Here is a 24,999-nt window from a genome sequence, read left to right on the forward strand (position 1 = left end):
CAGCAGACACTGGACTACCCAGAGCAGATAAGACTAAACTATCTAAGATATCAGATCTACAGTCATCATCAGCTGTCTAGTTGACAGCTACACAGAACTGTGAAGCAACATGCATTAGAAGAAAAAGCATACTAACTGTTCTGGAGGTACTTGCTAATTTTCTTTTCATAAAATGTAGTATGTAATTGTGTTCAAAATTAACAAGAACCTTCTTCAAAGTGAACTTGTGTTGTTGAAGGCTCTCCTGCTGAAAGCAGTCTCAGGGCCTTTGAAGGTTTCAAGGCTGGCTTGGCAACTCCTTAGACCCACTAAATGTAAAGGGTACAGACTCTGATGTCCTGAAAATGAACTTTTTCGAATCATCAGGGCAGTTTGTTGCCTTTGGGAGATATAGATTCTAAGGACACAAGGCCAAAGCATGTCCCATTGAAGCTGCAGCAAACCTTATCATTTTCCTTAAGATACCTCAGCTTCTGAAATATGAAATGCTGTAGAGTTGCCTATTCACAAAATGACTCATAATCTCAGTCAGATGTCTAATTTGTGATAAAAGAAGTCATGCTTATATCTTTCACTTCCTCTAGAACTGTTCATACAAAGGTACAGTTGTGGTGGTGGAAAAAAAAAAAAAAAAAAAGAAAAAGCCACACTCGGGTACTGGAGATTTGTTTTAACTGTCCCTTGTTCTTTCCAATTCTCAATCTGTGCCCTCAACCAGGAAGTGAGATTATTTTATCAAGAGGTAGTTTGGAGAGAAGCCCAAAGAATATTAGATCCATGGTAAGCAATTGTGTACCGTCGCAATAACATTTCTCCAAAACACCCAGGAAGGAGTCTAGGATGGGCTCTGCCTTGGGCAGTATGTTGGGAGATCCCCAGTAATTCTCCTTTCCCTCCTTCTGTTGACCTTTCCATCCTTTCCTCCTCAAGTAGTACCTAGTAACTGTTTCCATATATTTTTTTCATATTTACTTTATTTTCTTTCAGTCTTACATTGTGGGAATTTTACTTGTTGGCTTAGCCACCAGATGAACGGGACCCAACGCAAAATATTTTTCTTCAGTTGTAACTAAAACTGCTATTTAGCTTTCTTCCCCCAAAAACAGAAAGACAATTATACCTAACTGTTCATAGATTTATAAATACTGTACCAGAGTAGCCTTTGAGTAGTAACTCCAGACACACAAGTCAATAATTTTCATTTATTGGACAGTGATTTAGATCTTATTTTGAGTCCCTTATAGTAAGAGCAGTACATTTCATTAAAAAAGCACTTACTAAAGAGTAGAAAAATAAAAGAAAAAAAAGCAGTCATGGCTTCAAGCAGGTTTAAGGGACAGAAAGGGGAGGCTGTATAATAACATTTTTTCAATGGACATTACAAGACAAATCACAGTACAGAAAGGTAGTTGTATTTCAGCACAGTAGCAATTGCAGGTCCTTTCTGAAGGGCTTCAACATATGAGAATTTTCCCTAGGAACTCTTTCAACATGAGAGATCTTCCTAAGGCTTCCATTTACAATTCTCATAAAAGATCCTCCAATGAAAAATAAGAAAGAATAAAAAATAAAGAGAGGATGAACTGCAGGGTAATACATCTCACATACATCATGGTAGGATTCTTTTGGGGAAAATCCTATAAAATCAAGTAAACATACACAGGATTTTATACATGGACTTTCACGTGTATCCAATTATATAAGCTAAATATCCTCGTACAAGTTTAGTTTCATTTGATCTAGTTCCTTTAAAAATCACTGGTGCTTTCATCATCATTTTTTTGCTGATGCAATCCTAAATTTTGTTTTACGAAGATGACAAGAGAAGATGTTGGTACTCATTAGCCACTGAGTGTCGTTAGATTCATTTCTCAACCTGTTGGTTGAGTCTTACATTACTGCAACTTTTGGTGGACTTTGTCCCCCAATCTGCTGCAAGAAAACTCCCATTAAAACCAATTTCAGATCTATATTCTGTTGTCTTTGCAGGTAATAATTTTTTTTTCACCTCTACGAATAAATTATTCCTGATTGTTTTATCTAAGATGTTAGCAAAAGAGAGAGAACAATAGTGTTATCAGGATTGGAAAAAAGGGAAAGTCTTAAATGAAGAGAAAGGATAAATACTGTCTGAAAACCTTTAGTTAGCAAAGGTGCTGTGTCATTTTCAGAGGTAACTGTATTGTAGTGTCGTTAGAAATGTTTAAAGTTCAAAAGGTAAAAAGTAAATTTCTGATATGAATAATCCCAAAAGGGTATTTTTTTTTAGTGAATATTTAATTTTTTCTCTGTCTTTACAGTCATAAGAAAGAGCTTTAAAGTGAAGAGTTCAAAATACAAGGTTCGAGGATCATAAGTTCAGTTATCTTTTAGACTGTTACAGAATTCAATAATCTGTGGCAACCCCAGCACTGCTTCCTATGTTTTATTTGTTATATCATATGAAAAAGCAAAAATTAAAGTCCTTACTTTCAAATACATCAGGATGATCATTTTGTCAGGATTGGTAGGTTAGTGCAGGGATTACACTTGGTAAGGATAGTCTTACGTTTCGTGTTCCTGAGTTCTCGGTGTATTTTTGCTAGCATCAGTTTGTGTAAATATTCTTCTGTGTAGACAAACAAAATTCATAACCTGATTATTAAAAAAAAAATGTATTTAGTTGGTTGTTATTGTTTAACCAACTGATTTTTTGGAATGTTTGTTGTAGTTCTGTTTCATTATTAGCTTTCAAAACTTTATCCTAGGTAATGAAGTAAATAAGCGAAAAATGAGATAAGGGTTTCCTAACTTCCCACCACAGGTCCTACATCATAATTTGCGCACCAAAATAAATAAATAAATAAATAAAATAATTTATTTATTTTTTTAAGATTAGGTCACTGTGATAAATAACTCAGTATTATCTTTTGGCATCATACACATGATTTCTTACCCTCCTGAACCAGATGAATCAACTGATATCTGTTATTTATTTGATGATAGCACACAGGGCTCTGGATGGGATTAAGAGCTTCTTGTCATAGTCCTGATATATACAAGAATAAAATATGGCCTTTGCCCTGGCAAGTTTACAGTCTGATGCTTTGTTGTTCAAAAATGTAAGTTATGTGACTAATGTTATACAGGTTAATAAATCTCTCTGACTTCAATGAAACTATCCACCTGTGTGAAGTTAGATTATGTGCAAGACTGTGACTTAAATAAACTAAAGAGGCTAGATGGGAGAGAGGCTGTTCACTTAACTTTGTTTCAGGGGCTACAGAAGCCATCAATGTTAGGAGTCATTTCCTTCTGTCACAGGATGCAGCCAGCATTCCAGCCCTCACAAGAAACCCTTGAGAGAAAAGTTCCCACACAGCAGCATTTGCATGTCTTGTATTTTCCTTGTAGCTGGATGCTAGCATTAGCTGCTGGAACCTGAACACATAGAGAAGGGTTTCCTGTCTCTTTCAGAGTTCTGCTAGGTGGAGAGAAAAACTGCTTTAAAATAAATAAATAAATAAATAAATAAATAAATAAATAAATAAATAAATAAGTTTTTTATTCTAGTGCTTATGAACTAAAAATGTGTTGGTGAAAGGTTGGAGAGACGCATTTCTTTGATGCAATTTCCTTGTATTTGAGAAATGCTGCAAGGTCCTAGCTCAAATACCATCAAACTTTCACAATTGCTTGTTCCTCCTCTGCTTTCAAGATACCTTCTGCTTCAGCGAAAGAAAGATTAAACTGGGCAAAAGAGGTAGATAGCACAGTACATCAAGCACGTGATTTCACACTTATACTATAAATATATTTAACCATCCCAAGACTGATATAAATCCATGGTGACTCTATTTTATTTTTATTTGCTGTTCAACATCTTGAAAGCAAACCCCCTATTATGAAGGTGTACTGTTTTGTGCATTTCTGATGCTGAGGAATAAAAAAACCTGCTCTTTTTATGAGCATTAATTATACACCAGGCAAGGAAGCAATTGCCTCTATGTTATGAAATATTAAATCAAAATGCTTCCTGTTCCCAGATGTCCCAGAGATAAATACAGCAGTATTTTGAAGCCCCACTTGGAGCTGTTTTGCCTGCAAATTTATAGTTTTGTCTCCATTTTCAGAAAACCCTGTTTTATGTGAAGTATAGCACTCTTGGTAGTTTTTAAGGAGCAAACTCCTCTAGAGTTGCCTATGTAGGCAACAACTCTTATGTAGATTGCACACAAGGGATCTGAAGTTGAAAGGCTCCTTTAAGATGACAAATGGGTTGAAAGTGTTATTGTCTTTGATTGCATGCCTTACATCATCTGTATGTAGGAATAAGAGAGCTATACTTTATCTTTAGCCATTTTATAAATATTTAAGTCCTTATAGTTGCCTAAAGATATTAAAGCATATTTTACAGTAGTTGGAATATAAATATTATATATAGCACAAGATACCAAAGTAGTTTAATGAATTCATAATTTTCTGTTCACTTTTATTGGAATGTGTTTTATGTTCCAAAACTTCCATTTAAAGAATAAGAGACCATTCTGCTCCCTGATGAGATGTAAACCAATAGTGAATGTCATCAAGGTTGCTTTAAATGGAATGGAATTTTGGAATTATGGAATTTTAATTACTAGGAGGAAAGATAACATGGACATTTGGCTGTACTACTCCAATCTCTGCGTTTAATAGAAAAATGTGTTTTTGAAAAAAAAAATAAATTGTTTTTTAAGTCTTCAAGAAGCTGCAAGGTGTTTTGCTGCTCTGCCTCTTTGTTTTTTAAACTGTCTTAATAGCAGAAGGAGATACATATCCAGATCCAAGTATGCAAGAGTAAGTTTTCGAAAAGTGAAAGGATGGTTTCTAAAATAACCAACCATAAAGTCTTGTGATAGTCAGAACATATTTATACCTCTGTATTTCTAGGGCTATTGAATACAAAGGTGTGTTGAGGTTATAATTGTTAATCTTTCAAATTTCCATCAAATATATGAAAAAATGTTTTTTAATATTTCAGAGGGTTTCACTAGATCTCAGTAGGAGTCTGTGCTGGCTAATGCTTGCTAATTACCCTCAACAGAAGTAGATACACAATGCTGGTAAATTACCTGACCCTTTGCATTTTAATGAGACAACAAGGATCTCGTGAAGTGATGTTGTTTCAGTGGTTAATGGTGTCAGCAATGTCGTAATTGTAGGCTGAGGCACATTAGCTGAACAACCACATGTAGGAAGGGCTTCTCTCAACAGGCCCTTTGGAGAATAGAACAGGATATTATCATTAAGCCTATGTCATTTGCATGCTGCTAATCACTTACTTTATTATCTTGTGTATCCATTGTCTTTCTTTAATTGCTCTTTAAATTAAAATTAAAAATAGTTCCAATGCCCATGATAGTTGTGATAGCATCCTGATTATGAAGATAACTTCAAGAAAATGGAACATATAGATAATATATTACAGGATTAGTAGATAGTTTGAAAGTTATGTACCATAACAGGCAGCCTCTTGAGCACTATTCCACTATCTTTCTTTTCTTTTGTATGTATTGTTTGTTTAATAGATGGTTATTTATATACATAAAGGTTGTATTTTTTGTAAAAGGACACACATGACTTCAGAGATCAATGACACTGCTTTTGTCTTTAATGTGGAAGAACTGCAAAGCATCCATATCCAGCAGATTCCACTGGAGCTAGTAAGGCTCCAGGAGAAAGCAGGATTTTAGGTCTAGCCCATTAAATCCTGCTCTGTGATATCCATTATAGAAGTGTAGAAGTTAACACTCACTACTGAGTTGCAGAACTGCCAGTAAACTTTGATAGCATTAAGGTAAAACTAAATGAGTAGTTCTTTTATCAGAACATATTTAATCCTGAAGTCTGACATGAGTAAATTGGAGGCTGCCCACCCTTTCCAAAATAGGCACTCTCTAAAAACTTGGTAGCTTCTGGTTACCTACAACATCCAAAGCTTTCAGCATCCTTAGAGTTGGTTATGCAGGCTGTGCTGAGGCACTCCCTTCACTTGGGTCTCAATACCTGCTGTGATCCTAATGCTGTATTTTTGCGGCTTTTCTTTTTACTATCCTAACAAACCAAACCCAGAAAATTAAAGCCATGAAATTTACAACGGGCATAGTAGGCTTTGTTATTGAAGGAAGAAGGGTAAGCTTTGGTCTTGTCTAGGTATTGTGACTTAATTTTATTCAACGGGACAAGATTAATAAAACAGAATTTCTGTGCTGACTTAATTGGATACAAGAGTAAGATAATATCTAGTTTAGGTAATGTCCTAAGAATACATGATCTTTTGCAAACATTCATTAGAGTTCTAATGTATATCCTATGAGAGTATTGTTGAGACTGAACTCTTCATATTGATTTGAGGACTGGCTGTTGTTCAACTTTAAATTTTGAATACTACAATACTAATACAGGAGTATGAGTACTGGTCAGTATTGGAAGATGAAGTATCTCAACATTGTGAATATATATTTTCTGTTCGACTTTACAGAGTTTTCCTAAAATACAGTGGCAGAACTATAACTCTGTAATTAGATGTCTTTATAGGACTTTTTATTTCTGGTAAATTTATGGCAGTTTTCTTGTTCCTTGACTAATTCTCCAAATGAGGGCAAAGATAGAATGTCATTTTTGAAAGAATGTATCCTCAAACAAAAAAAAAAAAGGGGGGGGGGGGATGGGGAAGGAAAAAAAAAAGAGAGATTTCTCCGAAATCAGACAGTGTCATATAGGTGCTGGAAAAAATATGGGGAATTGTTTCTTCCTTTTTTTGAGGACAGATGGATTAGATTGATAATGCTACAAGTATATGAGGTATTCTTACGAACAAACATTTCATTACTGACAAGAAGAAGCTTGCTCAAAAACAGTTTATGTTGTAAACAAAAATAAATAAAAAAGGTATGTGCACTATTTTGTTTAGGATATTAAGCTGTATATTTAGAAATTATATCTGTTAAAATGCCACAATAATTTGCATTTTTTCCTGTTCTAACTGTTCCTGTATGAAGATATCTTTCTAGACTAAAGTAACTTAAAACTTTTCCAAAATAATTTCACATTATATATATAAATATATGTATATGTATATTTATATGTACACAACACTACTAAATTTATCTAATCTGTTTTAATTATTTAATTTATCTAAATGTATTTATCTAATCGGTGTTAAGGCTATTTTAAATAATGCTTTGGGGATCTCTTTCCTAGAAGACAAATATCAGAAAGATTTTCCCATGTAATTCCAATTTATGAACCTAGCTATTTTTAGTGTGTGCCTAAGAACTCACATGTTCAGACACTCTATTATAAACTACTTCACTTCCTTGTCTGCCCCTTGCTACCAATCTTCTTTAGAATTCATAAAACCAGTATTATGCTGGGAAGGGATTTGCCAGAGAATCATAGAAAAGGATTCCTGGAATTAAAACAGTCATTCAAACACAGACTTGAAGCCATATTTGCAACCTTTTGTTAGCCAGAAATGTGGCATGAGAGTACAGCCCAGGGAGGCAGGGGAGCAGCAGAGCCTTCCCAAGGCTACCCATTTCTCCCCATTTCCTCCAGGAGAACTTCTGTCAGTTCTCAGTTCCTTAGGACTCTCCTCATATGAGTTGAAGCACGAGATATCCTTTGCTAACTAGTGGAAAGTTTGTCAGGATAGATAAGGAAAGGCAGTCCTTAAGCAAGGTATCTTGTAATACACATTTCAAGATAGTTTCCTTGCAAGAGAGGAAAGTGATTCCACGTTATTAAGCTTACTTTATGGTCATGTACTTTGTGATTTCACATGTAAACAGGTAATTCAATTTTCTGTTATAATGCAGTTTAGAGGAAGACCTTAATATGTATCTGCAGGTTTAAATTTCAGACTGGTCCCACCACAAACCACAGACACCAACTTTTTGAATTCTCTCTCACTTCTGTGTGATGAAAAATCACATCAATGTGAATATTTATTAGAAGAAAATAACAAGAAATAAATGTTCAAAAGTGTTCAAAACCCCTACTGGAAAGGATGGCTGTTTCTACTGATATTTGTAGTAATGAAAGTCCAATATGAAAGCAAAGAATTTTTATTGATCTGTCTAGCTTTACAGTAAATAATATTGTGTAGGAAAGTTTAAGTGATTATAGAGTGCTTAAGTGCTTATAGAGATTATGCCATTTGTAAGTGGCATAAACAGTAATATGTAGATGAGTGAGTGACAATAAACAGTCAATATAAGGCTGAAAACTAAAAAACAGCCTAATGTAAGTATTCAGTGTAATTTTACTGTATACTGGATAGCATGCCATACATGTAATGGTTGCCACTTGATTTTTCAGTACCTAAAGAACACCACATAACATTTTACTGCTGCCTTTGTCTTGATCATCCAAGTTTCTAGTAAAAATGGGATCCCATATAAATAATATAGAAGCAGAGCTGGTGTAGAGAAACTTCCGCTGGTGGTTTTTTTTTTTTTTTTTTTTTTTAAATGGACAAAGATATTTGAACCAAGTGAGACAAGTCTTAAGGTTTTTAACAAAAACTCTAATAAAATAATGTGAGTATGTGTGTAACTCTGTCATGATAATAAATTACTTTTCTTTCTAAGATTAATATTCAGAGAAAAGGGGAAAAAACTGTGAGCCAAAACAGTGCAAAGGTAGCAACTGAAACTTCATTTTTTACCTAAGAGTAGACGGTATCTCAATGGTTTTCTGTAGACTTTTGTTTTCTACGTATATGTGTATATATTAGCAAATTATTTGTTTATTTAAACTGGTGACTATGTGCTTTGGACATTCTTGCCTCCACAATGGCCATAAGAGGTGTAGGTTGCATCTGGCTTTTTGATTCTGGAGCCTGTACTGACCAAAGCAGAGATTCAGATTGGGTACCACCAGTAGTATCAATGTTATATGTCAGGCAGGTGTGTCGACATAACTTTAGGAAATATATGTATCTAATATGGTGGTGCTAATACACCCTTCAAGAATATACAATTAGATAATGATTAGTTAATATTTATTTATAATTATAATTATAAATAATTATAATTAAATAAACCTCAAATTGTTCCTGAATCCATATCTCTGCAATTTCTATTTAATTTTTTTTCTTTTTGGTATGTGAGGAGAAAATAAAAGAGAGAGAGAGAAGTAGAGAGAAATGGAGATCTTTATTGTCTGTATATTCCTGGACAGAGTCAAAATAGAATGTGGTATTCTGTACACATGACATACAAAACAGGGATAATTTCTTGAGCTGATCAGAGTATAAGGCTGGGTTGATATGTTAGCCATTCTTGTGAATTTCAGTATCAGAGGGTTGATATTTGTTTTAATGGAAATACTTTCTGGAGGTATTTTATTACTTTATTGTACGTGACAGGGTTGGTCCTCATACAGGCCAGTTAGACTGATAATTCTACAGAACAAATAATTGTGTTGTTGGAATGATGTGTTTTGAAAATATTCTACAATCCTTAAAATGCTATTTCCTTATTCCCATGTCAAATTGGGCACCATGTGTTATTTTCAGGGTTGAGACTAAACTGTAGTAGGGATGTAGTATGCTCCCTTTATGATCAAGAGGGTTCTATTTAAAGTATACAAATGCTCCTTGGGCAATTATCATTCTCCACAATGTTTATTGAACCCTGGGGAGAGTGACATTTCTCTGGAAAAGTTGGTTGAGGTAGTGTTATGCAGATTTGATACTTATTTTCTTATATGACAAGTCTTTAAAAGAGATGTTACTTTGAAGTTTTATGCATTATAGAAGGCAAAACTGGAGCGACAAAGGGTTGAATGATTTTTTTTCCAGCATTGAAGGAGTCCAGTGTGGAGTTCTGGTAAAAATTTTGGCTTGTGGAGAATCTTTATATTAGTATGCTAAAAAGTCAGAAAGGAAATTATCTGCTAAAATATGTAAAATCTATGCCTATATTTTGCTGTTAACATATAATTTTCTAATAATATAATAAATATATATTAATGCATGCTAATAGTTATGTTAATATATTTGAAAATATATTCATACCAAAACACAAAACACTTGTTCCTTTATTCCAAGCATTCAATCAAACCCTACAAATTTAATCTGTTGGAATCACCTGCATACTGTCACTTGACTGTGTGCTTTTATGAGATCCAGGCCACTAAAGAGCTAAAGAGTGGTGGCAGGATATGGTGAAATGTTGCAGGACTGGACCCGGGCACAAAATGCTCCCTAGTTGGCAGTCTTTGCCTAGAGCTGCTTTTTTACAAAATGGAGTAAAACTGGAGAACTTTCAGATACTTGTAAAGAAATTAATCTACAGGAAATGTGCAGTAGGCCTGTGGAGCATACGTGCCGTATAAATTAGAGGTGGTCTTGATCTGAATCCAGCCTGTCTCAGCTCTGGGAATCCAGTTCAGATTTTTTCAATAAAATGAGGCCTTAGCCTTTACAGTTAAATCTTTTCCCCAAGACAGCCTTGAATGTGGGATTTTAGTTTTGACCCAGCCTATAGAGAACCTAATGACATTTTACCATAGGTTTCCAGCTCAGTTCCAGCTTGAGTAATTTACAAGTCTGCTGGCACAGTCTAGCCCACACAGACCATGAAGTCAACTGTAAGTAAATCCAAGTTGATGTAAAAACAATATTGCTAGAATAGTGACAGATGCTGATTATCAAAAAAATGTCTGTTTAAGCATTTTGTATGGATCCATTTCCTCAATGCATACACTTGAAAATTTTGTAGAAGTTACTAAGTAATTGTACTTAAAGATGTGGAATTTTCTTAACCTCATCTGCTAAAGAAATTGTAGGAATACATACTGCAAAAAATGACTGCTGTGGTTATTACTGTGGCAGCTCAGGGGAGCTATTCAGATGCCTCATTTATTGGAGCTTAATAGATTAAAAGTCCAAATTGAGTCTCATGATATAAACCTAATCACATTCTAATCTGCATAATTTTCCCATAAGCAGCAATGGGAAATTTATTTAATTTATGTTTCAGCAATTGCCAATCATGCAGTGGACAGCATTGTTATTTTTATTTATTAAAATATTTTTATTGATTTCTGACTGTAACATCCAGCTTTGCTCTTCCTTATTTGACTTGGAAAAATTTACTTTATTTAATATAATGACATAATGTAGAGTTTTACCTAAAATGCCTGTATGTAATTGTTAATGTTAAACTTTCAATTTTCTTTGCATTTACTGAATACCTGTCTCTGTGAACTAGATAATATAGCTTAATTTATTTGATAAGTTTTATTCAACATATTTATCTATGTTTGCCTGAGATCTAGATATGCATAGGTGATTAATGAATAAACAGAGAAGGATTTGGCTTTGTTATATAGCAAAATCTTCTAGCTGCAAACCTGTGCTGTACTTTGATGCTACCAACTTTATACTGTAGAATTATGCGGCATAGAAACCTATTAAATGGCAAATGGAGAACAATGTAAGAACAATTCAAAAAATGTACACCTTGCACACTGAAGTTATAAGTAAAGTAGTTAAAAAAGCCAGAATTATATTTTCTGATGATGTTATGAATTTAAGGATGTTCCATAGTAAGTGAAACATTTTGGATAGCTGCTGATCCAAAAATCCTGAAAGAACAATTGTTACTCTTTCTTCTTCCTCTTGACAAATACGTCTTTATTTCTATTGATTCTTCCAGAACAGAATTTGAAAAAGCACAGAGTATAAAAAGAGAATATCACAGCTATGCTTTGCAAAGCAGTGGTAAAGAAAGACCGTTTGTTTTGGTAATTTTGAGTTGTGTAAGTTTGTGATGAAACTGGGCAGAGGTATGGTCTGGGTAATTACTATGTGAGATTTTTTGTAAAAATACATTAGTCTCAAAAGGCCTTCATCAGAGTTTTTGCGCGTGTTCCCTAGTGAAATTCAAAATGAGACTCATACTGGGAAAAGACTCATGTATGGCTGTGAATGAAAGGCTCAAAGTTATACAGGATTCTGTGCTATGATTAAAATACAGCTCTAATTCTAACATGTTATGCAGTTCACAATAGAAAAGAGAAGCAATGTGGTATCATTCAGTCCTAGACCTCAAAATGATGAAAATCCAAGCCTTCTCCTAGTCTTTGATTTTACAGCTGAATTCTGCCTCAAAAGAGCAGTGCTAGAACCTGTAAATTCTTTACAGTTTTATGTGGGACCACTTACACACCCTGGGAGAACCAAGACCAGTGTTACCCCATGCTTTCCTAAGAACTTTAATTGGGACATTTTCACTATGAGTATTCTGTAATTTAACAGTACAGGAAAGAACAGATATCAGAGAAGAGCACTTTCCTGGGAGGAAGATGAACAGCTTTTTCTCTATAACGGTGTTTCTCAGCATTCAGTGCCTCAGGGGTTGTTCCAGTCCCAGATCATTGGAAGCTTGTTACAGTTGAAACAGGTATCCTTCTTCACCCTCCACTGGCTGTAGCATGGCCTGTGTTTGGGCCCAGGCAGGTAAGAGAGCATCTCTGAAGATGTTGCAGACTGTAAGAAAGCTGGGAGCATACAGAGTCACATCTGCTCTCCCATGTTCCTCCTCTCTTCAAGAGCTTTAGAGATAACCTCCAAGAGGTTTTTATATCTTCAGGCACAAATGACAGTAAAAGTCAGAACTGAAATCAGAATTTAGGATATTCAGGCTCTAAGGCCAAACTACAACTCTCTGACAGATCGCATGGGATACTGAAGCTAGAATTGTTTCTAAATTGAATGGTGGTAACAGATTCCCATGAATGTCAGTAGCTCTTTAGCTGCATGACTGCTGCTGAACTTTCCAGGTGTACCCCAGTGGCTGTACTTTGGAGAATAACAGGTATAGTCTATCATTACTTTGAATGCAATGGCATATTAATGGAAATTGTCAGCAAATGGTAGCAAAGGGATATAGCTGTGAGGTCCTTTTGTAAGTGAATTGTTTCGTTTTGTCTGGCTCTGCCTAATGAAAATCCTTGTCTCATATTCCTGTGCAATAACTTGGCAGGGATGTGTTTGGTAGTTCACCACCTGTGTGCTACTCAAAATATGAATGGCACTTCATCATTTTCAGATGAGCCAGAGCTAGTTCATAGCATGTATGCTTTATAAATTATATTTTTGAGGACAGTAGTGCTTACTGTACCCAATGAATCACATGGCACCTTTTCCTAGAATAGCATTAATTGAAATGCATTATCAATTTAAATGGCACTTTAATGACAGGATCACAAACTTTAGATTCACCAGGCGGGTTTTCAGTTTGGTAAACTGCATTCTGGTTACACAGAGTTCCAGTTTAGGAAAACATGCATGTTTGGAAAGGGATGGGAGGCAAAGGGGGAAGGGGCAAGAGGCTGTAAAGGATCTTCTGTGACCCTCTCAGATGGAAGATTTTTTTTAGAATTTAAAGTAAAAATTTGGTTTGGGAATATGCCCATCTGGGTGTCAGTGAAGCCAGTGGAACGCATGTGGTGTACATCCATCCAAGAGCCAAAATTGTCTTGACCTCAAAACCCCAGCAAGCCTTTACTGGTATATCAGCCAAGTAAAAGGATATATCTACTGCTACATAGAGCAGGCCTTTCTGCCGTTCTCAGGACTTTACTTAGTCAAGTGAACTGCACAGAAACAAAGGAAAAGCAGTTTCTGGCCAGCAAAATCAGCAGATCACATGGCCATCGGGCCACTCGCTCCAAACAAGACATAAGCAGAGCAAACATTATTGTCAGTGCTTTCAGTGGGCAGAAGTCACTGTTCAGCCATGCCAGCGTTTCATAATTTCAGATTTAATCACTGTGCACCTGTGGCTCCCAGAGTACCTGTATGTTGCTGCTAAGCCAGTATTATAGCTCCCCTGAGAGTGCCAGGGCCTGGCTCATCAGGCACAGGTCTCACAGAAGCCCTGTACTGCTCATCTTTTTGAAGGTGGAATTAACGGAGACAAGGAGGGGTCAGGGCTGACTGGCCCTGCTGAGCTCCAAGCACGGCAGCATGTGGATCCTCAGCAGCTCTTGGAAACAGGAGATTATCTCACTGAGAGGAGGTTTCCCAGGGGTTCTCCTTCTGCAAAACAAAGCATGTCTTAAAAGAGACACAGTGTTGTCTCTAATGCAACTGTTTGGTTAGTCCACCCATTTTAGCAGTAGTATTCCAGAGGGAGCTGAGAAATATTTCTTTGCACAGAACCAAGGTGTGAAACCAGCTGCTTTCTGCAGAGGCTGCAGGAGGCTCAGACTGCTTCAGTGTAGGTAAAGGATCTGGGGCACAGAAGTCCCAGCCTCTCAACATGTAAGGCCGCTGCTGAGAAAGAAGCAGGAACTGCTGGTCCTCACTGACATTGAGGATGTCAGGAGCCTGGGTTCTGTATTCTTCTCAGAGATGTGATATAGTTAATCCACTGTTTGGCAGCATTTTCTTTCAGAGAAAGGCAGGGACTTGCTACATCCTGCTGAAGTCCAAGCTGTTTCCTCCTTTGGAGGTTATGGCTATTAGGACTATCGCCAGCTGTGGTGGCATGACCCCAGTTGTCCTTCCTCATAAGCCCCTCACTGCCAGGTGTGGGAGTGTGCTCAGGCTTTATGAGGCCACACAAATTTTACTCTAGAGGTTGATCCTATTGAGCAATTGTAGCTGCAACTCCCTCGGTTGTTTGTGAGCAAGGAGGCACTGTGGTTATAAGAAGATCACAACTATCAGCCCTGTTTTACCATTTTTATGAGAGTTAATGGAACAAGGTTTGGGGACTGAAGGAGAAAATGGAATATGAAAAGGAAAATGAAAAGAGGCTGTGAGGAAAGCATGTCATTTCTAAATGAATGCTCTCTGCAGAGGAATTGAATCTTTTCACAGCTGAAAATGGATCTTAAATCTGATGCCTTAGCTTGTTTCAGCTTCTGTAATGAAATAGAGTTTTCCTAATACCCTGTGACCTGAATTTCTCCCTGCTTTATGGGTGCTATTCCTTGACGTACAAACCTGTATTTTCTCAAGTCAGCATTTGATGATGGATGTCAAAATACAGGTCATGTATTATGCATATAGCATTACCGATTTAAGGTGTTTACTTGTCAAGTTGAAGAAATTCAAAAATGTCACATTCACTGAATCTGCACAGCTGTCACTTGTAGTTTTTCATGCTTTTAAATAAAAGTTGTGATAAAGCAGGTTAGTTTTCCTTCACTTTTTTTTTTTTTTTTCTGCTAAAGGAAAAAAAAAAAAAAAAAAGAAAGGCTATCTATGGAATTTACATTTTATCTTGGGAGCAAGAGTGTGGCCTGAAAGTGGACGATGCCTTTTGCCTCCTAGCTCTTAGGCACACCAAATCTCCAAGAATTCCAATTATCCTTTTTCTCCAAATATTCCAATATTTTTATATTATTCAAAAGCAGATTTTTAGAGGTGTCTTCATGAGGCAGGGAAATTAAAATAAAATAGCAGACATTTCTTACATCTCCCCAGACCATAGAATGAAAAATACTAAGGTGTGAGTCTGTGTTTCATTCAAGGAGAAAACAAAATCCCTTTAACATGCTTCCTGCATTTCAGACTGAATGCACTGTGTATGCAGTGTGCAATTATAGAGCTCCTGTCAGCCTGTGTCTAACAGAAATGACACTTTTACCTCAATCTTCTAACACCATCATAGGAAGACAAATATTTGAAGGGTTAGAGAGAGGTGTCTGCAAATAGCCACCTATGAAGAGTATATGTGTGTGTGCACGCAGTCATGTGCACCTGTGTGGACGTTGCAGTAGTGGCAGGGCAAGAAACGTTTATGCATTTAGGGGTAAGTGTGCCAACTTTCCTCAATTTGCTTTTAGCTGATAGGGGAAATGCTTATGTGCTTATTCCATCTGAAGAGCCTGCTTTACTGAAAGTTGTTTTAGGGAGAGAGAGATGGGAAGAGCCCTCGGGAAAAGGAGGTTTCTAGGGATGCTCCCAGCAGTACAACCCTAGGTTGCTTGGAAGCAATAATAGTTTTCTCTCATATAAGTGAGTACCAAAAGTCTCGCCATTGCCATTTTGACTTGTAATTCTCCGCACCACCTGGTTAGGCGTGCCACTGTAACAGTTCAAGTAGTCCACAGCTACTTGAACTTTTTTAATGTAGTGTCACAAAGGCCTTGTTGTGCTGTTCCTGTAGTGCAATGGAACACAAGACTTAGACATAGGAGCCTGCTGCAGGAGGAGGTCTCACATTATCTACCTGTCCTCAGATAGCATTCCCTTTTTTGGGGGCCCCACTTTCATTTTGTTCTGCTGTTCTGAGAGTGTCACAGTTACCTCTGACCTGTGAATTGACTCATGGAAAATTTCCATTAGACTCACTTTGTGAGTGTGAGCCTAGAGTCCTAGGCTCTGTCATACAGCAGTATGGAATCCAAGAGTCAAAATGGCTATCAGTTCTGGTGCCAGACACAAGGAAATGTCTGCAAAATGATATCAGTTGGAAATGCAAACCGCTGTTACCATGCTGGTCTCAACGAAATAGTTTCAGTGGAATAACTAGTATTAAATGACCAACTGTTCATGCAGCCAACATTTCTGATTGTCTCTAAGAAATCTGCAGTCAAAAGATTTTCTGTGCACTGATAATATGATATAGAAGTGCTTTGCTGTCTTAGGTTTGCCTGTGGCAATGCTTTTATCTTGCAAGTCTGCTGAAGATACCACATTCACCTCTTTTCTCTTAAAGAACAACTTTACAGACTTTTAACTCCCTTATCCTAATGTGTATAGCTTCTCATGATAGAAGGAAATTCGTACTGGCACCTTTTGGAGGGCTGAGTAAGTCTCTCTTATCAGTGATTCTAGTTTTATTAGTTATCTATTCTATATTTGATATAGAAAAAAAATAGGGAGAAGTGAAATGAATGACAAATAAGAATTAAAATCCCATTACATCAAGAAGTCCAGGTTGAGTGGTCAAAATTTTTGGAACAGTTTGGCAGCAAAGGTAATCATCACTGGAAAAGAACAAAAATTCCTCACAATGACAATACAGAACCAGTACCACATGTTAAAAACTACAGTGTAGTTCAGATTTCCTACTTCGTAAATTACTTTTATAGCTGAAGAAAGTAAAGTAGATAACATCACGTCATCTTGTTCCGAATTTAGTAGCAGATGAATGCACCAATGAGTTTAACTCAATAAAATGATTTCCACACTGCAAGAAGATAACAAAGTTATATCAGGAACGAATTTGGCTGTGATTAATTTAGAACTGGCATATAAAGAAATCAAAAATATTTCAGATCAGTAATGAGAGGCAGTCAGAAATCTGGTCCTGGATGTCCAGTGTGAGGTTAAAGAACTCAATGCAGGAAAATGCAGGCCCAATGCAGGGGAAAAAAAAAAAAAAAAAAAAAAAAAAGTTTTCTCATAAATGGGTATTTTGAAGGGAGCTTGGGTCAGTCGTGTTCCAAATGACAAATATTTCCTTTAAAATATCACCTTGATTTAGTGGTCTTAAATGAAATCCTAAAGTCAAACGCTGGCTTCACCATCACTTCTGCAGTGATGTTATTAAATGAACATTCCCATGCTTTCTACAACTGCAATGAACAAGGAAGATGGAATGCATGCGAGGCTAACTGTTACATGAGTTTTTGTATAACTACCTATCTTCCACCAACAACAATCAAACTCCAAAAAGCTTTGCCTGGTTATTCTTTAAATTATAAAAGAAAAAAGAAAATAAAAGAAAAAATGCTCATTGTCAAGGGATTCATTTCCAACCATGCAGAGAATCAGGCTGAAAGCACAGTCTGTGTTAGAGGTGAACCTTGCTGCTCTCCACGTCTTTTCTTTCTCTGCGTGCCAGCTGACGCGTTTCCTCTTCCACCTTTGTTTCCCATATATCCTCAAAGATGTAAGTCTTTTTCTAGTTTCTTTTCATGTGTCCTTGTTAAACGTTCTTTGAAAATCTTTGTCCTTCTTTACTCTTGGTTTGTTTTTCTGTAAGAATGGGCCCTTTCATCCCAGTATTCCTATAACTGGGGTTCCCCATAAAAATGCAGGGTATGCAAGGTGTGTCTGAAAAGCAAAAAAAAAAACTTTGTGTTGTACTGCTCCTGGAAAATGACAAACCCTAAATCCTGCATGTTGATCAAATATCAGACTAACAAATGGAAGCTTACAACAGGATAATGGAAGTTCCTTGTGGTTGTACTACTGTGTACAAACAGTACTCTTTGTAATGGTAATTGAGGTTTAAGGAAAGACACCTGTTATTTGAAACACTAAAATAAACCTACCTAAAATCAAAGTCCTTTTGTATATTTATTGTTTTTATTCCTACACAAGCACAACATTTAGCTACCAAATAACCTGCTTTCTAAATGACTTGTATATTTCTGAAAGATTATGCTTTTAAGAAATAATTTGTGAAAATCAAGTCAATTTAAAAAAATAAAATAAAATAAAAAGAAAGGCAGATGTTTTTACAGTACCTTCCCTCCCTGCCAAAAAAAAAAAAAAAAGGTTATGAAATTCCCTGCTGATGGTCTCTTTTCTCCTTTTTTTTTTTTTTTTAATTTCTATCAGTATATCTTTCTACAGCCTAAATAAACTTTTTACATACAGAATCTCCTATTCTTCATGTTATTTTGCTTTATTTATTTATTTATTCAGGCTTTACACCCCCTGGGATGGATAGGTCATCTCCAGACAACAGTCCGGTCCACGGCCTGTTACGTCAACCTTCCATTACAACAGGAGCCAACATCCCTATTATAACAGAGCTAGGTAAGACAAGCTAACATTTATCCGTTCGTGTGCTATTCCATTCATGTACTCTTCCCTGTCTGTTTTCCCACCTCCCTTCTTATGTGACCGCATAAGAAAATTACCTAAATTGTATCTTATACTGCCATGTTTTCTCCTCTGATAACTATTGTGAATTACTCCTTCTAAAGAAAGATTAGTAACCGTTGTTTCAGTTTATGCATAAAGTTGAATTATGTTTCTCTCTTTCCTTTGGGTTTTCTCAATTTTCCTAAACAAACACCATCAGACAAGATGCTTTTTACATAGTGTAACAAATAAACAGGGTTCTTTGGGATAAGGTTAGGAAAAGAAACAAATAAAAATAAAATAAAAAGAAGCACAGTAAGTATGAGCAGACATTTCCTGTGCACTTAATCAATAGTAAGAGGACATTTGTTTATTTCTTCATGGTCCAGAACTGTTTAATCATGTGTAACCAAACTGTATAATAGTATGAGAAATTTTACCCTTGAGAATATGATGATGGTAGGTAACCAGGCTCTGATTTCCACTCTGGCTGTGGGTATTTATGTCGTCAAGTGGTGTGATGTGAAGTGCAGAAGCTGGTCTGTTTTTTTCACGGCAAATACAAACCTGATTTGTGGTCCTTTGTCCTTTTATTTTCTTTTTCAGTTTTATTTTTTAGAGCCTTACCTGTCTTTTTCCCTTACTTTATTCTCTTTCTGTACTTTCTTTCCCCCTTAAATACTTTACCTATTAGCTAAGCCTGGCAAACTTCTGCCTTTGGTTTCAATCAGTCAGGAAAAAAACAGTGGAACCCACATTCTAATGATAACTGAACTGGGTAAGAAGTGCCTTTTTCCTTCACATCACTGTCTTATTTTCCACTGTTGTTCTTACTGTCATCAGCTTTTTCTTTATTTATCTGGCTGTATCAGAGGGGCTACCCTCATGGCACTGCTTTGAATGTGTTTTATTTGTGGTTCTGGTTGAAATTGACTGTCTTGTTCTGGCCTTTCTTAATGATTTTTTTTTTCACGCAGCATCAGTAAACCTTTGATCACACTCGTCTGACCTGCCGGCTGTTTTCATAGCACCTTCTCACCAATTCATTTTCTCTGGCCTGGATTCCCACCTCCCGGGCCCTCCCCCACCAAGTTTTCTCTCCTTTTCTCTTTCTCCTTCTTTTTTTCCGTTTGTTATTTCAGCCTATTGTCAATTTGGTGGACATGCCCTAGCAGTTCTCACAGGAAGTCAAAGAAGAAGTAAAGAAAACAGGAAAGAAACCCCAGTATCACACTTTCCTTCCAGCTATTTGTTTATTTGGGGGAGCAGGCCATCTCTCAGAAGCTCAGATTTTGAAGCTGCAAAAAAGCATCCAAGCTTCTGTGTTTTTCCCTCTCAGTAAAGAGAGATCTCAGAAGCTTTTGTGAGCAGTGTTTGATTAGCATTTCCTATGGTGCAGCACCACACGTTCAAGCCTACCTCACGTAGCCTGGAGACCTTTCATAGAAATCATAGCAGCTAACTTGCATCAGGCAGATAAAGATATCGAGGATGAAGCTCCACTCACAGGATTCACATTAGATTTGTAGTACTGTGGAAACTGACACCACGCACGGCTAGCAAGTGCGTGTCAAAGTCAGGTATTAGTCTGCCAGATGTAAGTGGAAAAAGAATGCTACTGTCAATAGTGCCTGCTCTCAGCTAGCAAATTAAACTAAGGCATGAGCTCTTCAAAAAGTACATTTTGAAATGATACGTCAGGCTTTCAAATACTATTTTGTTCAAGATCCCAGAGGATAAATTGATAGCCATTGTACAAAGAAAGGAGTAGCGTAGGTATCGGTGTTTTCTAGGGTGAAAATCATCCAACTCACAGAGCAGAACACTTCTCCATTTAAAACGCTGAGGTGTTATGCTCACATGGTTACGTCTTGGAGTGGGAAGGCAGGGTTTTTAAATCCTACCTCAGCTCTGGTTCTGACTTGGTGTACGATCATGGCCAAGCACTATCTCAGCAGTGGTCTAGAAGGAGTATAGAAATGCTCACCTCTTTCTGAAAGACATAGCGAGGTTTTCTCCATAATTATTTGTGTTCTGTAAGCTAAGCACAGCAAGTGTAATAGTATACACAGGTTGGAAAAGGATTGGGTGGAAAATGAAACTATACAGGAAGGAAGTTCAGAATGGCGGGCAGAATGGCTAAAACTAAAGAGTTCAGAGCCAGAATCTGATAACATTAACGGCAACTCTCATGTTGATTTCCAAGCTCCCCTGTGTTGGAGACGTCAGCAGACGGGCTCACGCAAGGAATAAGGATGTAGTCAAAGAGTGCGATAGCAAATGCCAAAAAAAAAGTTTGTAATTTCCTTTCCTTGCAAGGGAATTTGAATCAGTTTGTTATTTACTAAGGTAAATAGTATTGCAATAACATTGCTAAGCAATCAGTGCTTTCATGCTAGAGGAGGACTAATATGGAAATGAAATATACAATGAAATATGAATCACTCAATAAACTGATCTCAGGGAAACAACTATTTTTAGTGGCATGAGGTGGAAGCAGAGAACCTAACTGTGACAATGAAATGCCAAAGAAAGACTGAATGACAAATGTGACTTTGTTTGGCCTTTTCTTTAAAGCAGCCTGATATAGATCCTTTTTCACACTGGCTAAGACAGATTTTGTGGAAGCGAGGTTAGGGAGACAAATACATGAGAAAAAGGTGATGCTGCAGGAGAACAGCTGGAGTATTGCTCATGCATTCAGACAGATGCCCGTTGAAGGGACAGTGTATCCTCTTTTGAGCTGTAAGTGCATTAACACCACTCCAGCAAGAATCACAGCAGCACATCTAACGGATGCCTGTGGGCTAGATTAGAGTTTTATGGGCAGCCTCGATTTTACAAAGGGGTTCGGACTTGCTGTCTTTTGATAACATTTCACTACACATGCATACAACCCTAGCCACAGTACCCGACTAACACCAAGATTGTTTCAATATATAAAAGAGCCCTGTAGATCTCATGTGGAGTGCAGGCAGGTGATGCCAAGAAACTACTTCTACAGCTAAGGGATAGTCACCTATGAAGAGCAAGAGAGTCACCTCTTATGAGCAGGATTCTGACCCAAAGGTTTTTAAATGCACATTTTCACATCCATCCTGATTTTAATTTCAGTGATGTCAAAGACACAAGTCTGTGTTTCCAGACATATGCCGTTTCTTTTTCTTTCTGACTGTGTAAAATGTGAGGTCACATGCTGAAGATGCAGAAGCACCTTATGATTTTATTATTATTATGTTTTCAGTAAATGATTCAAACGTTCAGTTCTTGGACCAAGATGATGATGACGATCCAGACACAGAACTGTATCTCACGCAGCCCTTTGCATGTGGAACCGCATTTGCTGTCAGTGTGCTGGACTCTCTCATGAGCGCAGTAAGCAAACCAAACCTTTTTTAATTCTCCTCCATCAGACTTATTGTGAAAGAGTATGAAGGTGTAATCTCTGTTCCGCAGGTAGTTAAGAAATGATACTTTTTTCCTAGATAGCAAGAGAATTCCAGAGCATAGGCAAGGGTTTTTTCTCAGTTGGATCCAGAGACCCATCCTGTCTGAATTTAAGAAGAGATTAAGAAGAGATTGGACTGTGCACTTAGGCACATGGTCTGAACTTTTGGGTAGACCTGTGCGGTGTCAAGAGTTGGACTTGATGATCCTTAAGGGTCCCTTCCAACTCAGGATATTCTATGATTCTATGATTCTATGACCCTTAAGCAGCTGAGATATCCAGGACCACCATGATTTTTAAAAGCAATGAGTGTCATGTGCAGCCTGAAGGATAATAGTGTCCAAAAAATATTGTATCTCCCTTCTAAAACCCAGACCCAAATTCAGTGTTAGCCTCTGCTCACTGTTCATGTCCGACAGCGTCAACCATGTTTTAAGCTTGTAATTAGGAACAATTCTGTGAGTGCTGAGGAGCACCAAGAGAACCATATGAAAGCCAATGTACACACCAAGTGAACTGTACTTGTGTGAAGAGAGGTCATACTCTTTTTTCACGAGCAGCCTGGTGAATCCAACCATAAATGCGTTTCAGAAACTACAGATGGTGGCCTTTGGTTATGTCTACAGTAGGGTTTTGGTTTGTAGCCATAGTACAGTTTCAAATCAAGTGTCTCAGTCATGTTGCTGTTCACCCTCCCCTGCTTCATATTGGCTACGTTTTCAGAACAGTTTTGCTCCGTGCAAGCTGCACTTCTTTCAGAAGAACCCTAAGCTCTGCTAAGCATAGCAAGGTTGTAGCCTTTTGAAAATTTGAGCGTAAGCTTTCAGAGTTCCCCCTGGAATATAGTTCCATGGTGCTGGAAATCAGCTGTTGTAAACCCCACATAATATTAGTAAAGAGCAAGCGGGTTTCTTTTAAGGAGCCAAGTCTGACCATCACCTAAAATCAGAATGAAGCTTTCTGCCTGTAAGGAAAAACCACATTGATCTTTATTATTTGATATTTTATTCACATTTAATATTTATGTACCTATACTTCAAATTTTTATTCTCTGCTCTATTCCTCCTATGATCCATCCACAGCTGAGTAGTATCAGTCAACAGTGACAACATTTTATTCTAAAGCAGCATAGAAATTTGCAATAAGCTCAGAAAATACCTTGTTGAAAAGTTATTGGCTATGTTTTGCAGACTTGACAAATTCAGAAAGCCTAAGCAAACCCACCTAAACGCTATACCTTCTCTAATTAAAATCTCTAGCAATAAAATATTTAGCATTTTCACATTGTAAATGGCAGTAATTTAATTGGAAGGTTCCAAGTTTTATACTGAGAACTGTTCATCTACTCATATTATTTGAAGCAATGTCCCCGAATGAATCTCTCTGCAGGCCACTTCCAGAGTCCTGGAAGAAGTTGGGTTAATTTTTCCAATCACCGCTGATATTTCCACAAAAAGAGAGCAAAATGTTGTGTACACCATTGCTTTCTTGTGCAAACGTACATAATGTAGATAATAGAGAGTCAGTAAGGAACATATAGAACAATACTCTGTAGAAATTTCTACCTGGAACTCATCACATAATCCTCACAAGATTTTTAGTTATTGTCATCTTTCATTCACGTTTAGATTTTGACAACACATCCCTCCATTTCTGTAATTCCTTTCTTCAACAGAGACCTTTTTCAAACAATGGCACAGCTAAGTGGCATGTTATATGTAGTGTGAAGCCAGAGAGGTGTGATAACAGGAATTGAAAATTCCAACCAAGAAAGAAAAAAAAAAATCAAGAAAACAAGCTAAGGATCGGTCACTTAGAATTGGTCACTGTTCCATCTTTTCTCTCACCACTTTGCTGATTTGTGGCAGTGTTATTTTCTCTTTCATTCCTCAAAGGCCTAGTAAAAACTTGGAAATGTAATAGCTTCCTAACCCTCCAGAAAGTGTAAGATATGTGAGATGGTTTCTCTTTACTGTCCTTATTTTCCTGGGAAGGATGTACGCTTCTTTCAGCAGTTCTCGAAGGAAAGGAGCATTTCTCACACAAACTAATTTACTTGCACTGTATTATCCCTGGTTTTCTAGAGTGCGCTCAGCTTTGGGGTCCGTCATCTATATACCGTGCCTAACTTCAACCAAACCCCAACCAAACCCCAAATCCTATAAACTGTGAGATGTGCAGTTGTACATTCATCCTATTGCAGTCTGCAGTGCAACTAGGTGGAATTCTGTCAGAAGGAAATAAATCACATTCTGCAGGCCTTTGCCAGTTCATTTTGGGACAAGAAAATAGTTTACTATACAGTGACTGAGTTTTATTGTTTCCTAATTTTTATAGCAAAGTTCCAATTTATGATCTCTGTTGATATCTCAGGAATGGCAATTCCTCGTATGTGCTAAAATACAAATGCACATTGCGTGAACTGCTTCATTAAGAATTAATCGCTTCTTACAGCAGTGGAGTGTGCCAAACAGGTGCCAAAAGAGTAGAAAATAGAATAAGAGTAGACAGTGGCATAATACCCATTCACACAGTAGTCTTTCCAACATCCAGGTAATTTGAAACTTGAAGGAAGTTTATATGTAGAAAAAGAGGGAAAAAATATGTATTGCACAGTAATCCTTTTCTATGAAGTGTCTATGCAGAGTCGTATCCTCAAATCACATTGCCAAGTATAATGCGTTAGTTAAAGTATTCAGTTACAGAATACCAATTCAACAGTATTAATCAGTGTTGAAATAGT

General features: G+C 37.0%; 1 protein-coding gene across 17 annotated transcripts in view; it reads left to right on the top strand.

Annotated features, from left to right (window-relative positions):
- KCNMA1 (potassium calcium-activated channel subfamily M alpha 1) overlaps positions 1-24,999 on the top strand; it is a 476,248-nt gene that overhangs the window by 435,227 nt on the left and 16,022 nt on the right. For 10 of the 17 annotated variants that reach the window (XM_084526419.1, XM_084526420.1, XM_084526418.1 and 7 more), the window contains 3 exons: positions 18,647-18,760; positions 19,503-19,586; positions 22,053-22,183. In XM_084526419.1, coding sequence (XP_084382545.1) covers positions 18,647-18,760; positions 19,503-19,586; positions 22,053-22,183 — 329 coding nt within the window. The remainder of the gene's footprint in view (positions 1-18,646; positions 18,761-19,502; positions 19,587-22,052; positions 22,184-24,999) is intronic. The other 7 variants (XM_084526415.1, XM_084526412.1, XM_084526416.1 and 4 more) reach the window with 1 other exon arrangement.

Source organism: Aythya ferina (assembly GCF_964211825.1).
Source record: "Aythya ferina genome assembly, chromosome: 7".
NCBI lineage: Eukaryota > Metazoa > Chordata > Aves > Anseriformes > Anatidae > Aythya > Aythya ferina.